The 12,232-nt window shown below is 31.7% G+C and overlaps 1 protein-coding gene and 1 long non-coding RNA gene across 3 annotated transcripts in view; one reads left to right on the top strand and one right to left on the bottom strand.

The window, feature by feature from the left end:
- The window catches only part of LOC145808020 (uncharacterized), a 112,032-nt gene that overhangs the window by 42,756 nt on the left and 57,044 nt on the right, over window positions 1–12,232 (top strand). The window lies entirely within an intron of this gene.
- Window positions 5,493–7,709, bottom strand: LOC114321489 (uncharacterized). 2 transcript variants are annotated; one of them, XM_028268645.2, is made up of 3 exons: window positions 6,905–7,709; window positions 6,711–6,785; window positions 5,495–6,623 (listed from the first exon to the last, which is right to left on the bottom strand). In XM_028268645.2, the coding sequence occupies exons 1-3, from the start codon at window positions 7,615–7,617 to the stop codon at window positions 5,591–5,593; spliced, it is 1,821 nt and encodes a 606-aa protein (XP_028124446.2). In that variant the 5' UTR covers window positions 7,618–7,709; the 3' UTR covers window positions 5,495–5,590. The 2 variants fall into 2 exon arrangements, with proteins under 2 accessions (XP_082763488.1, XP_028124446.2); XM_082907362.1 differs by having other exon boundaries at window positions 5,493–6,785; window positions 6,905–7,700.

The following is a 12,232-nucleotide window of genomic DNA, read 5'->3' on the forward strand; positions in this document are numbered from 1 at the left end:
TATTTTTTTTTTGTGATTATTGTTTGTTATTGATGATGATGTATTGTTGTTGATGTTGATGGTCTTTCTCTCTCGGTTCCCCAGCTCCCTCTTCTTTCTTTCTTCTTTCTTCTTCATATTCAGAGAGAAAAGAGAAAAAAAAAAAAAAATCCAAAACGGCATCGTTTTGGAATTTAAGCCAGTCAGGCCAGCTCCATTTCGAGCTACCCATTAGCGATGTTTAAATTATAATTATTTTATTTTTTCTTTTACAATTATCAAATTAATTAAAAAAAAGTTAACTAACTTTCTAAGCATATTTATTTTAATTAAATTAAAATATCTAAAAGGCAATTAAAACAACCAACTTTTCAAAGCGCTCATTGAATCAGTTACCAATATATGTAGTAGTTGAGAGAAACTATCCTAGTGAAATTGGATTTACTAATCATATAAAACTAGTGCTAATCGTGCTGTACACTAGACTGTATAAATTTAAAAAATATATATTATAAATATATTGAAATAATTTAATATTTTGTCTTGTGATATACATATAATTTTTAAGTTAATTTTTATATTTATAACCTTTTAAATTATTAGTTTAAAAAAATAAAAATATATATATAAATCTATCAAAAATGTTTTAGTGCTCTAGTAGAGTTTTAGGAGTGGTGTGACTCATGTGATGTGATGTTTTGGACTTTTTTTTTTTTTTTCATTGCCAAGTGCATAGAGCTCTCTTTAGAGCTCAATTTTTAGGAGATATATCACTTCCCTAAATCTATTTAGTGTAATTTTGATAATTTGTAGATATATCACTTCCCTAAATCTATTTAGTGTAATATTGATAATTTGTAATTAAAAAAAAGAAAGTTAAACCTAATTAAATAAGGTTACATGAGTTATGATATACCTCTTCTTATTATGAAAATATACAAATTTAAAAGTTAAAATTAAGACAAATATATAATTTTATTATTAAATATGAAGTAAAGTGATATTTAACAATAATTGATATGATTTTCTGTTCTTAATCTAATAACTTAAGTTACATTTCTTTTGGTTTTAATTTCATAATTAAAAATACAATATGAATATATTACACATACGAATTTCTAATGATTAAGAATAAGAAAGTTTTAGAATATTTACAATCTTTCATCATTTTCTTTTAATTTTTTTTATCTACTTTGATTTTAAATTTAAATAAAAAATTTGATTTGATACGAATTACTTTAACTTTTTTCATTAAATTTTTATCAATTTTTAAAAGAACTTTCATTCTTATTCCATTTTTTTTTCTTTTCATCAATATTGATGAAAAAAATAATAATTTTCAACGCTTCATCTTTTTAAATTTTTATCAAATTATAATTGGAATTATAGTGAAATAACATTTGAAATAGTGAAAGTTTGAACATGTAGTTGGTTGAAATGTATAATTTGATTAATTCTCTTCTTATATTTGTATAAAAATTGATACTTATTACCGCATCATTATAAGTCGGATTATGAAAAGTTTTTTGAGGTGTCAAACATTTTTCATTTGTAAATATCATACCTATAAAAAAAAAGAAAAAATAAAGGAAAAAGAAAAAAAAAATGTGTAGCTTTTGGATATGCGTTTATCAATTTTGTTTTGTGGACATAAACAACTGATATTTCAATTTAAAAGTATAAAAAAAATATATTGGGTTTTTTTGGGATAAAAGAAACCATTTAACTTATGTGTATACTATTTTAAGATGGACTATGTTAATCACATAAAAATAAAAAAATTATATTTGGAGATTATATATTATGCTATTATATATAAATATAGCGGTAACAAATTAATTAATATATATATGAAAAGTTATACTAAACTTTCATTTTCAATTAAATTATGATTAACAAACTAATAAATAGCAGCAATGGTATAAGAGAATAGAAAAAGGATAAAAACACAATGATATTTAAAAGTTTTAAATTTACCTAGTTATACAAAAATCTAATATTATAATACAATCTTGAATTCACAATAAATTTTCACATTTTCTATAAAATTAAATGATAATAAAAATAAAAAATTCAATCCCATTTTTAATTTCAATTTTACGATTTTCATTGAAAAAAAAAATTCGATCAAAATTCTTGGCACAAAATGGGCATAAATACTTTGATTGCAACTATCATCACCAATAATTTTTCTCCACCATGTAAACCTGTAAACAAACACATAAATCTCACTAAAATGGAAACCAAAACCAAACCAACAACAGAGAAAGAGAATCACATAGGAAAAAAATAAAATTAAAAAATAAATAAATTTATGGAGTGGTAGGATATTACCCCCAACAACTTAGACTCCGCACCGCCTAATTCGTCAGCTCCTCCGCCAGTGCCCATGAAATTTAGGAGTTGGAATGACTAATAAGATTATTCTTTAAATAAGACTTGAAAATTGATTAATTTGTCCCATTAAGTGATTTAAAATTTTGATAGATATACATCAAAAAAATAGATAATTATATTATTAAATCATAATTTAAATTTAGATATTGTCATATTTTTGTGAGATCTATATCTAAATTCTTATCTTCTTTACTTTTGTGTGGTTTCTATTTGTTTGTTTTTTTTCAATTTATTACGTTAGAGTTGTGGGTTTCTATTTTTTTATTTATTTGTTTTATCTATGGTTTCTATTTGTTTTTAATTATTATTATTTAGGTAAGTTATGACGTGAGTTAGATATGTGATGGACATGTGAGTTTTATTGATTTAAAGTATGATGGTGTAAAATATTTTCAAATTAGATTTGTTTAGATAGAATTTAAAGATTTTTAAAATTTATAATTGGATATTGAGAGGCAAAAAAAAAAAGTTTTAACTGAATAAATAAAAATCATATTTATTAATTTTATTTGTTTGTATATCTGATTTTTAATTATTTTTTTTGGAAATATTATCTGATTTTTTGAGAGAGTGAAAAGGAAGACAAGTTTTAATATTTTCTTTTGGAAATTGATGAGAAAAATTAGAATGGAGAGATTATGAAATATTTTTGTTATCTTTCTATTTGAAATCCATAAATTAAGGGATAATTATTATTTCCAAAATAATTAAATAGGTATAGGAGAAGTTGAAAAGGGGATAATTATTATTTCTAAAATAATTAAATAGGTATGGGAGAAGTTGAAAAAGGTGTGTATGAGAGAAATCAAAAAAGTTTGGGAGAAGTCAATAAGCGTTGAGGTTTTTTTTTATTTATTTATATATAAATCAAAAAATTAGAAAATTAAGATTGAAATATTGAAATTTTCATAAGGCGTGTGAGTTAGAAACTTCATTATCCTTATATAATATATAAATTAGTGTTTTATATGATTTTCCAAAGAAAAAAAAAATTCAATTGGGAGTTGTGAAATTCCAAATATTACGAAGGCCATGAAAGCAAGAGAATCAAATTATACATTAATTTTTCTGACTCATAGGTTGCGGCACTTTGGCAAGGTTTTGGGTATAAATTTTGAGATCTCGGATTTTTCACTTTTCAATGTCAACTCCCAGGGGTTTGATGTAGTGGTCTTAGGACAGCTCTCTAAGTGCTGCACAAATCGTATCCAGAGTTTGGGTGTGGAATCGAATCTTGACAGCTGCATTCTTTGACTTAAATGGTGTGGACGTTGTGAGGTTAGTGTGCACACCCGAAATTTGCCCCTCATCCTACTTTGGTTAAACCAACAATAGAGAAAAAAAAATTGAATTATTTGTTTTACGTATTTTTAGTCAAAATTTTTAATATCTTAGGAATTTTTTTATTTTTATTTTTTAGATATACTTATCTTAGATACACTTAAAAAGTATAATTTATAGAAAAAAAATCTTTAAAAAATTTATTAAATACAAAATTTTGTATATTTTTGTATTCTTGTGTATTTATTAAACATTTTAAATATTTTTTCACAAATAATTTATATTTTAGGTGCATCTAAGTTATATATATCTAGAAAGTAAAAATTTTACTTAAAATATTAAAAAAAAAAATTCACTAAAAGCAAGAAAAACACAAAAAATTAAAAACTCAATTTTCAAAAAATCCATAAAAACCAAACAAGGTGAATAATCTTTCTCCTCTCAATGGACGATAAATATAATTTCAAGAATAATCATTAATTTTTTATAATATAGATTTGATTCAAACGTATAACTACCGATATCCAATTATAATAATTTTTTGCATGAATATTCTACTGAATTACTGAACGAGTCCTAAAAAGTGAATTGTTCGAATTATTGAAACGAGACTTATGATGAATTTCACAGATCTCTCAAATTCTCTTATGTTTAAATCCTGATATAAGAGAAGCCTAATCCTTATAAATAACGTTTTGTTTTAAAATAGGCTTGTTTTGAGAAGTAGTTAAAAGTTAGCTTATTAGCTTTTTTTTTGAGATTTTTTAAAAAATGTACAATAAAAATAAAAATAAAAGAATAATAGGATCCAAACAAATTAATAAGTTGACTTTTCTTTTCTGTTTTTTTTTTTCCTCTGTCAAAAAAGGTCATAATATTTCTTTGATCTCGTGCATTGTGCATGCCAAGCACTAGTTCACATGAAATGATTAACATTACGAGCCATTTGACTTCAATCATAATTTGGGGTTTTTTTGTGACTATAAAGATGGAAAAATTATTGAATAGTCCATGACCGCACATGGTCATATCCCTTATTAATTATAATTTATTATATTTTTTTATATTTTTCAATCACTCATTGTAAATTCACAAGTTTTACCATCTCTATTAATCAAAACACCGTATAACGGTATTCTTCTAAGACTAACCAATAACTTCCCCTAAAAAGGACCATTCAATTTTATTTATTTTTTTTGTTAATTTATAAACATTGTTGGAACTAAAAAAAAAAAAATTCGCTTTACTAGATGAACAAGTTGAACTAAATTCACTTTATTATGTAAACACTGATTATTTTCAAAAAAAGAGTTTACTTTTTCTAATCCTTCGTTGATAACTAGATCATCGACAAAAAAAGTGGCCCAATCAATGAAACAACAAAACAAACACAACTAAACTGAAAAATGTGCCAATTGATCTTTATCAAATTTCGTTGTCTACTTGTGCATGCATACAAAAACAAATATGCTATTTATTGCTATATTAATTAATATATTAATACTTTTTTTAAAAAAAATTAATATATTAATAAATGATTATGTAATATAATTTTAAAAATTTTAAATATTTATAATTTATATTATATCTAAGATTATAATTTTAAAATAATAGAGGAGCGATGGAGACCCCCTCCAATCACCACCCCCACCACCCACAGTGATTGGAGGACAAGGGAAACAAAAAAAAAGAAAAAGAAAATCCAACCAATGAGAAAGAGAGGGGGTCAAAGGGGTGGGAAAAAGGGGGTAGACAACGAAATTTGATATCACCAAGGATCCTCTAGAGTGTTTTTTTCTTAAAATTTCCTAAAGTGGTGTATTGTGTGGTTGAGATTTAATATTGAAAAATTGATGTGACTTGTCATTAAATCTCAACCACACAATGCACCACTCTAGGAAACTTTAAAAAAAAAAAAAACTCTAGAAGATCCTTACTCATTTGATTTAGCAACGATGAACATACAAGATACGTGAATCCAAAAATTACAAGGCGCACATTCATAGGCCTTACTAGGATCTACGAAACCTTCCTCACAGCAGGCGCATAGGGAGTTAATGTCCTTGCATGTTCGAACTAAAGTGAGAAGGTGCGGGTGACCTTTAAAGTTAAAGGTGATCCCATATTTTACATTCAAATACCGATCTAAAGGACGGATGCAATTCATATGAAGAGATTGATCGCAATCGCCACAATGATAGAACCAATATTTTGGGTCTATGTCTTCCTCGCAGATTTCACATATATACTCCTCATTGTCATTTGTTTGGTCTTTGACAGGAGAGTAGGTTAGGGTGAATGGATGTTCATCGTATCTGTGCCTAACCGTACGTGTCATAAGAACACACCTTTGACATACATTGAAATTGCAAGTCTCGCATAAAAACCCAAACGCAGCCCAATGATCACATGCATTGCAACCAAATCCCGTTGGCCTTAGAGCAAGGGTGTGATTATGAGCTTCATGTCTGATAGTGCGCGGTAGGGATGCACACCCAATATCAAGGACGAACTTGCATTCAGAACAACCGAATTTAAACAAATTGCACCATATGGTGCAACATCCACAAACATATGGTCGAAAATTTGTGGTCAAGCAAAGTGTGTGCTGTGGGTGACATGGGTGGTGCAGTGTACTGGGTAACTCTGCACAATACTCGTGGAGTAAAAAGTTGCATTGAACACAATGGTAAAAAGGGCCCGAGATTCTTCGAGAACACGCATTGCATTTTTCTTCATCCTCTACCTCATTCAAGAGGGGTGAGTTGCTCTCAGAGTGTGACTCCTGGTCGATTTGTTTGTTAGAAAAATATAAAGTGTGTTCATGACTAAAATGTCTAATCTCTGTTGCTTCTTTACACTTCCCCACTACTTTGATGTGATTGACAAATAGAGTTCTCAGATCAACAGAATCATTGGCTGGCAAGGTGATCCGATTTTCAACTTCAATCTCTGCATCGCAATCCCTGAAACCAAAAAAAATGAATAGTTTGTGATCAAAGTAAATCACTAACCCAAAACAAAAAATAAGAGTCAAACAGGCAAATATCAACTTGGATAGCTCAATATTTGATGTTGCTCTCCCCGAATTAAGCGTGATCTTATGTTCAGTCTCAACTTCGCAATCCCTGAAACCACATATCCAAGGTTGGAGCGTAATCAAAAGATATAATAATAATAATCAAATCAAATTATTCACAGAAAGTTAAAAGAAAAATGTTGCAAGGCAGAAGGGTTAACGACGTGCTTGGAATGCTCCATCTTTGATGCAACGCAGTTTACATGGACAAAATATGTGCATTTGGAGTCGGAACAATAATAAAGCCAATTTCTTCTGTACAATGGCTTGTTACAGATTCTGCAGTCGTCGTGTCGATGTGTATTATGTGTATATGGAATAGAATAGATGAGGGTGAGAGGGTGAGGGTGGTGATGATCACCAAGTTTAATGGTGCTAGGTAATGAATTAGCACATTTCTGGCTGACCCAGAATCCACAGGTGGTACATAAGTAGGAGGTGCCTCCGTGTTCTTCACCGCAAGCATCACAAAAGAACGTGGCTGACTTTTCCAAGGGGATCAACTGATGTGGGTGACATTTGAGCTCAATCCTCTGTTGAATATTGGACACCACCAAAGCACACCTTATGTCGACATCGAACTTGCATTGAAAGCAATTGTAAACGAATCGGTCGCATTGTTCTCTACAAACATCGCACGTGCAAGAATAAGGTGGCTTTGAAAGGAGAGTAAGGGGGTGTTCAGGGTGAGCAGGATGATATGTCATTTCCCGGGGTAGTTCTGCACATGATTTGTGCAAGAAAAACTCGCATTTGGTGCAACCATAGGATAGACCTGAGATGGGTTGCCGACACCCGTAGCAATGAACTTTCACACCTTCCTCCATGTAGTCTGTCCTTGGGAACAATGGATGGTCATGACTGAAGTGTTCAAGCGCCATATATATATATATATATATCTCTCTCTCTCTCTCTCTCTCTTCTTGATGGTAAATCTTGAAAATGTTCTAGGCAAGAACTCGATAATATAATAACCCTAAAGTAAGAAAAGTATCCGTTCTATTAATAATTACAATAAAGCTGCGCTTCATGAAGACATCAGAATTTGGGCGAAGCTACTGTTCACAAATATATATATATATATATATATATTTATTTATTTAAAAAAAAAAGGGGGAAAAGAGAAAACCTGAAACGTAAAGGGGAGAGAATTCTCACCCCTCTCTCACCGGGCAAACTACTCTCTGCTCTCTCTCCCTCTCCTCTCTTTCTCATCAAACTGCCCCGGACATTGAGTGTTCAGTTCTCTCTCTCTCTCTCTCTCTCTCTCCGCGCTTTACTTTTCACTTTCACTTTCACTTTCATTTTTCTTTTCTCTTTTTTCTTTTTAAAATTAGTTTGTGAGGCGACTATGGACTTGTTTGGTTTATATTTGAAAAATATATTTTGAGATAAAAAGTACGAAAATTTATTTGATTTGGTTTTTTTTTTAAAATATGTTTTGAAAAATTATTTTGAGAGAGAGTTTTGAAAAAAGTGATTGATTTGATGTGTATGAAAGAGAAATTTGTTTGAAAAACTTGTAAACCAAATAAGTTTTCGAAAAAACTTTTAGAAAAATTTATTTGGTTTAATTATTTTTGAAAACTTATTTGTAGAGAATTTTTCTCAAATTTTTTTCAGAAACACAAACCAAACAAGATCTATATCTCTCTAATCACAAATTTTTAGATTTTTTTTATATTTGTCAGTCATTTAATATAAAATTATAAATTTTAAAGGTTATTTAAAATGTTTTAAATAAATACATTTTTTTACTATTTATAAAAATATAATTAAATTTAAGATGATATAAAAAAGAGATGATATGGCTTTTTCTTAATTTTTTAATTTTTTAAAAAAATTACCAAATCTAACCTTACTCTCTCTATCCATCAAAACACTGAAATGTGTAACTTCTCCCATAAAAGTGCTCTCTGACAATATACCAACAAACTTCCTGAAGGTTTTCTTTCATGAATGCTTCTTCGTAAAGCAAAGCATTATTGGATTCCCTTCAAGTGCTCTTGGAAATATGTAAAACAAAAGAGATTGAAACACGAGTCCGGATTTTCGGCCACCCTTTTCGGCGGTCGTTCCAGCAGCCCCCTAAAACGACGTCGTTTTGAGATTTTTTTTGATTTTTTTTTTTTTTTCTTCTTCCTGTTCGAAAACAGAACCAGAGGGAGGGGAGGGGAGGGGAGGGAGAGAGAGAGAGGGGGAGGGGAGGGGAAGGAGAGAGAGAGGAAGGGAGAAAACGATGGAGCCGCCGGTGGCCGGACTGGAGGGGGCCATAATCACCGGGGAGGAGGAGGAGGAGGCAGAAGCGGGCCGGAGGCGGAGGCGGAGGCGGAGGCGGAGGCGGAGGCGACGGCCGATCGGGCGGAGGCGACGGCCGATCGGGCGACGATCGGACGGCTGGCGAGCTCGACGACCTGCGACGGCGAGCTCAAAATCCGGCGAGCTCCCCTCCCCTCTGCTCTGCTCTGCTCTGGTTCTGCGAAAAAAAAAAAAAAAAAAACGAAAAACCCCCAAAACGACGTCGTTTTGGGGGGGGGGCTGCGGGGAACGGCCGCCCAGAAGGGCGGTCGAGGATCCAAATTCATTGAGACACTTGTGGTGATTTGGAATAACGTAAATAAATATATTTTTTGATTTTTTATGAAATATAAGTTAGATATGGTTGGATTTGAAGTGATATAATGAAGAGATAATGTGATTTAAATAAAATGACGTGACCTAAATAGAATAGTGACTTTTTAACTTTTTTTTTACGTTATGACAAACAGGGCTTTACTTTTAAAATTATTTCTAATAATGTACAAGTTTCAAATTTTGATTTATTAAATATTCCAGTCTAACATTAATGTCACATTATTAGGAATTATTTAAGAGTAATAAATAAAAAGATAAATTACAAATGCATCCCCTGAGATTTACTTAAAACACGAATTGTTCCTTGTGATTTAAAAAATTATAAATACCTCAATGTCAGAATTTTTTATTTAAGAAAATTAATTGAAAAAGTGAGATTTCTAACTGTTTACCTATACAATAATAAAATTATTTGAATTATTAATTGAAATAAAATTTTAATATTATTAAAAACTGTTAATTAACTTGATGATTTATTAACAAAATGACCTATTTATTATGAAATTAGAAATCTTAGGAGGCATAATATAATTTTTAGAACCACAAGGGATAATTTGTAATTTAAGTAAATCTCAAAAGATGTATTTATAATTTACCCTAAATAAAAGGATGTAACATTGTTAAAGTGGATTTACCTTTAACCAAGTGAGTTCATTTACGATTGTTCATAACTTTAAAAATATTATATCATACACAAGTTATGATATTTTCAAATTCGGTGGTGTTACATATATCAACTAATGTACTAACTAATGTACCAACAGTAGTTATGACATTATTATTGACCCCACAAATTATACAAATTACAAATATCAAAAATATTTTAAATTATATCACATCATCAATTGATATACTTTCTTATCTCATTACCCCGGATATTGAGTGTTCAGTTCTGTTTCTTTCTCTCCCTACTGTACTTTTCACTTTCACTTTCACTTTCGCTTTGCCTTTCTCTTTTTAAAATTAGTTTGTAGACCCATAAAAAGAAAAATTATTGATTGATTTAAAGACATTACCTAATCATATCTCTTACTAATCACAAATTTTCATATTTTCTTATACTTCTCAATCATTTAACATAAAATCGTAAATCTTACTCTCTCTACCAATCAATCAGAGCACAACTGAAATACTGTGTAACTGTGCTGCAAGAGCAACAAATAACTTCTCCCATGAAAGTGCTCTCTGACAACATACCAACAAACTTCCTCAAGGTTTTCTTTCATGAAGGCTTCTTCGTCAAGCAAAGCATTGTTGAATTTCAAGTACTCTTGGAATATGTAAAACAAAAATGATTGAAACACTTACTTTTAAAATCATTTCTAATAATGTATTTGATAAAGTCTAAATTTTGATTTATCAAATATTTCAGTCTAGCATCAATGTCATATTATCAGGAATTATTTAGGAATGATAAATAAAGGGATGTAACATCATTGTGAATTTACCTTTAAATCAAGTGAGTTCATTTATGGTTGTTCATAACTTTAAAAAAATTGTACCATATATAAATGTGGGGATATGTTTTCTAAGTACCAACACGTGGCAATGTGATGCCGACGTGTCAGCCGAGGTGCCACGTGTCATGGTCATTATGCTGAGGTCATTTCGGTTAGGCCGAGGTTATCTCCGAAGATATCGGAATCCGAGATAAGGGATAACAGATAAGGGACAAGAGTCCTAGAATAAAGAAGAGACTTAGTCAAGATAAGGATAAAGCTCTTAGAGAGTTTTTCTTTATCTCTTGAGGAGTCCAAAGTAAGTACTGAATAGGAATCCATAGAAGTCAGGCTTCTATTGGGATTAGGATTGAGGTATCTATAAAAGAGAGGCACCCCATGGGTCTAAGGTACGCAATATATATTCTGTCTAGTGAGTTAAGAACTATTGATTATCTTTGAGAGATATACTGACTTGATCGTCAGAGTGTCCCCGGGTGGACAAACCACCACCGGAATCTTCTCTTTCTGTTATAGGTTAGCCAGGTGTCATCTATTCTGCCAGTATTCTCTAGCTGAATACTGAGTTGGACAGTGTGATCAGAAAATCACCCACACAATTTGGCGCCGTCTGTGGGAAAGAAAGTAGAATAGATGGCCAGTAACAGACAGAAGGAAAAGATTAGGGACGACACTCCTGCTGGGAGTGGGAGACCTATTGACCTTGATATCACAGGAGACAAATGCAATGCAGAAACTCATGACCAGAATCATGGAGCGAAAGATGTCGGCCAGACTGACGACGCACCAAAGAAACCTGATCAAAGCAGGTACTACAACGAGGACGACCTCCAGGTTTGGAAGGATAGGTGCCTACGGAGGGACGAAGAGGTAAAAGAGATGGCAAACAAATTGGCAGACCTGAAGTCGGTCGTCAATTTCATGATGCAAAATAACGTCATACAGCCGCCGTACGCGCTGCAAGACACGTCGATTCCAGCGGCCAATGCCCAGAAGGGAGGGCAGAAAACAATCCCCATAGCCCCTCAGCACAACGGGAGCGAAAGATACTCTCATCGACCTTCTAGGGAAGTCGAACGAAGAGAATCAAGAAGAGAAGAATCACGGAGGACGCATTGCACAAAAGAGGCAGACCCCAAAGGACATTGGCATGTTCAGGGGCAGGCGCTGTGCTTCGACACAACTCATGGAGAAGGGTCGAAAATGGCTCACCACGAGGCCGAAAGTAGTATACCGAAAAGATTGAAGTTGAAAGATAGCCGAGCTCCTGGGCGGAGCAAAGAAGACTTAAAAGATTACCTCAAGAGGAAGCAACAGAATGCCGAAGGCGAGGTAACCTCCCCAGATAAGCCGAGGACACCATTCTCGGTGGAATTAGACAGATTTGAGGCACCGAAGCGAT

This window comes from Camellia sinensis, chromosome 14 (genome assembly GCF_055761805.1).
Source record: "Camellia sinensis isolate YWXY chromosome 14, ASM5576180v1, whole genome shotgun sequence".
NCBI lineage: Eukaryota > Viridiplantae > Streptophyta > Magnoliopsida > Ericales > Theaceae > Camellia > Camellia sinensis.

Coding starts and splice junctions, on each gene's coding strand:
- LOC114321489 (XM_082907362.1), bottom strand. CDS start 7,617: ATGGCGCTTGAACACTTCAGTCATGACCATCCATTGTTCCCAAGGACA. Junction 6,786..6,904: donor TCAAAGATGGAGCATTCCAA/GCACGTCGTTAA, acceptor ATGTGGTTTCAG/GGATTGCGAAGTTGAGACTG.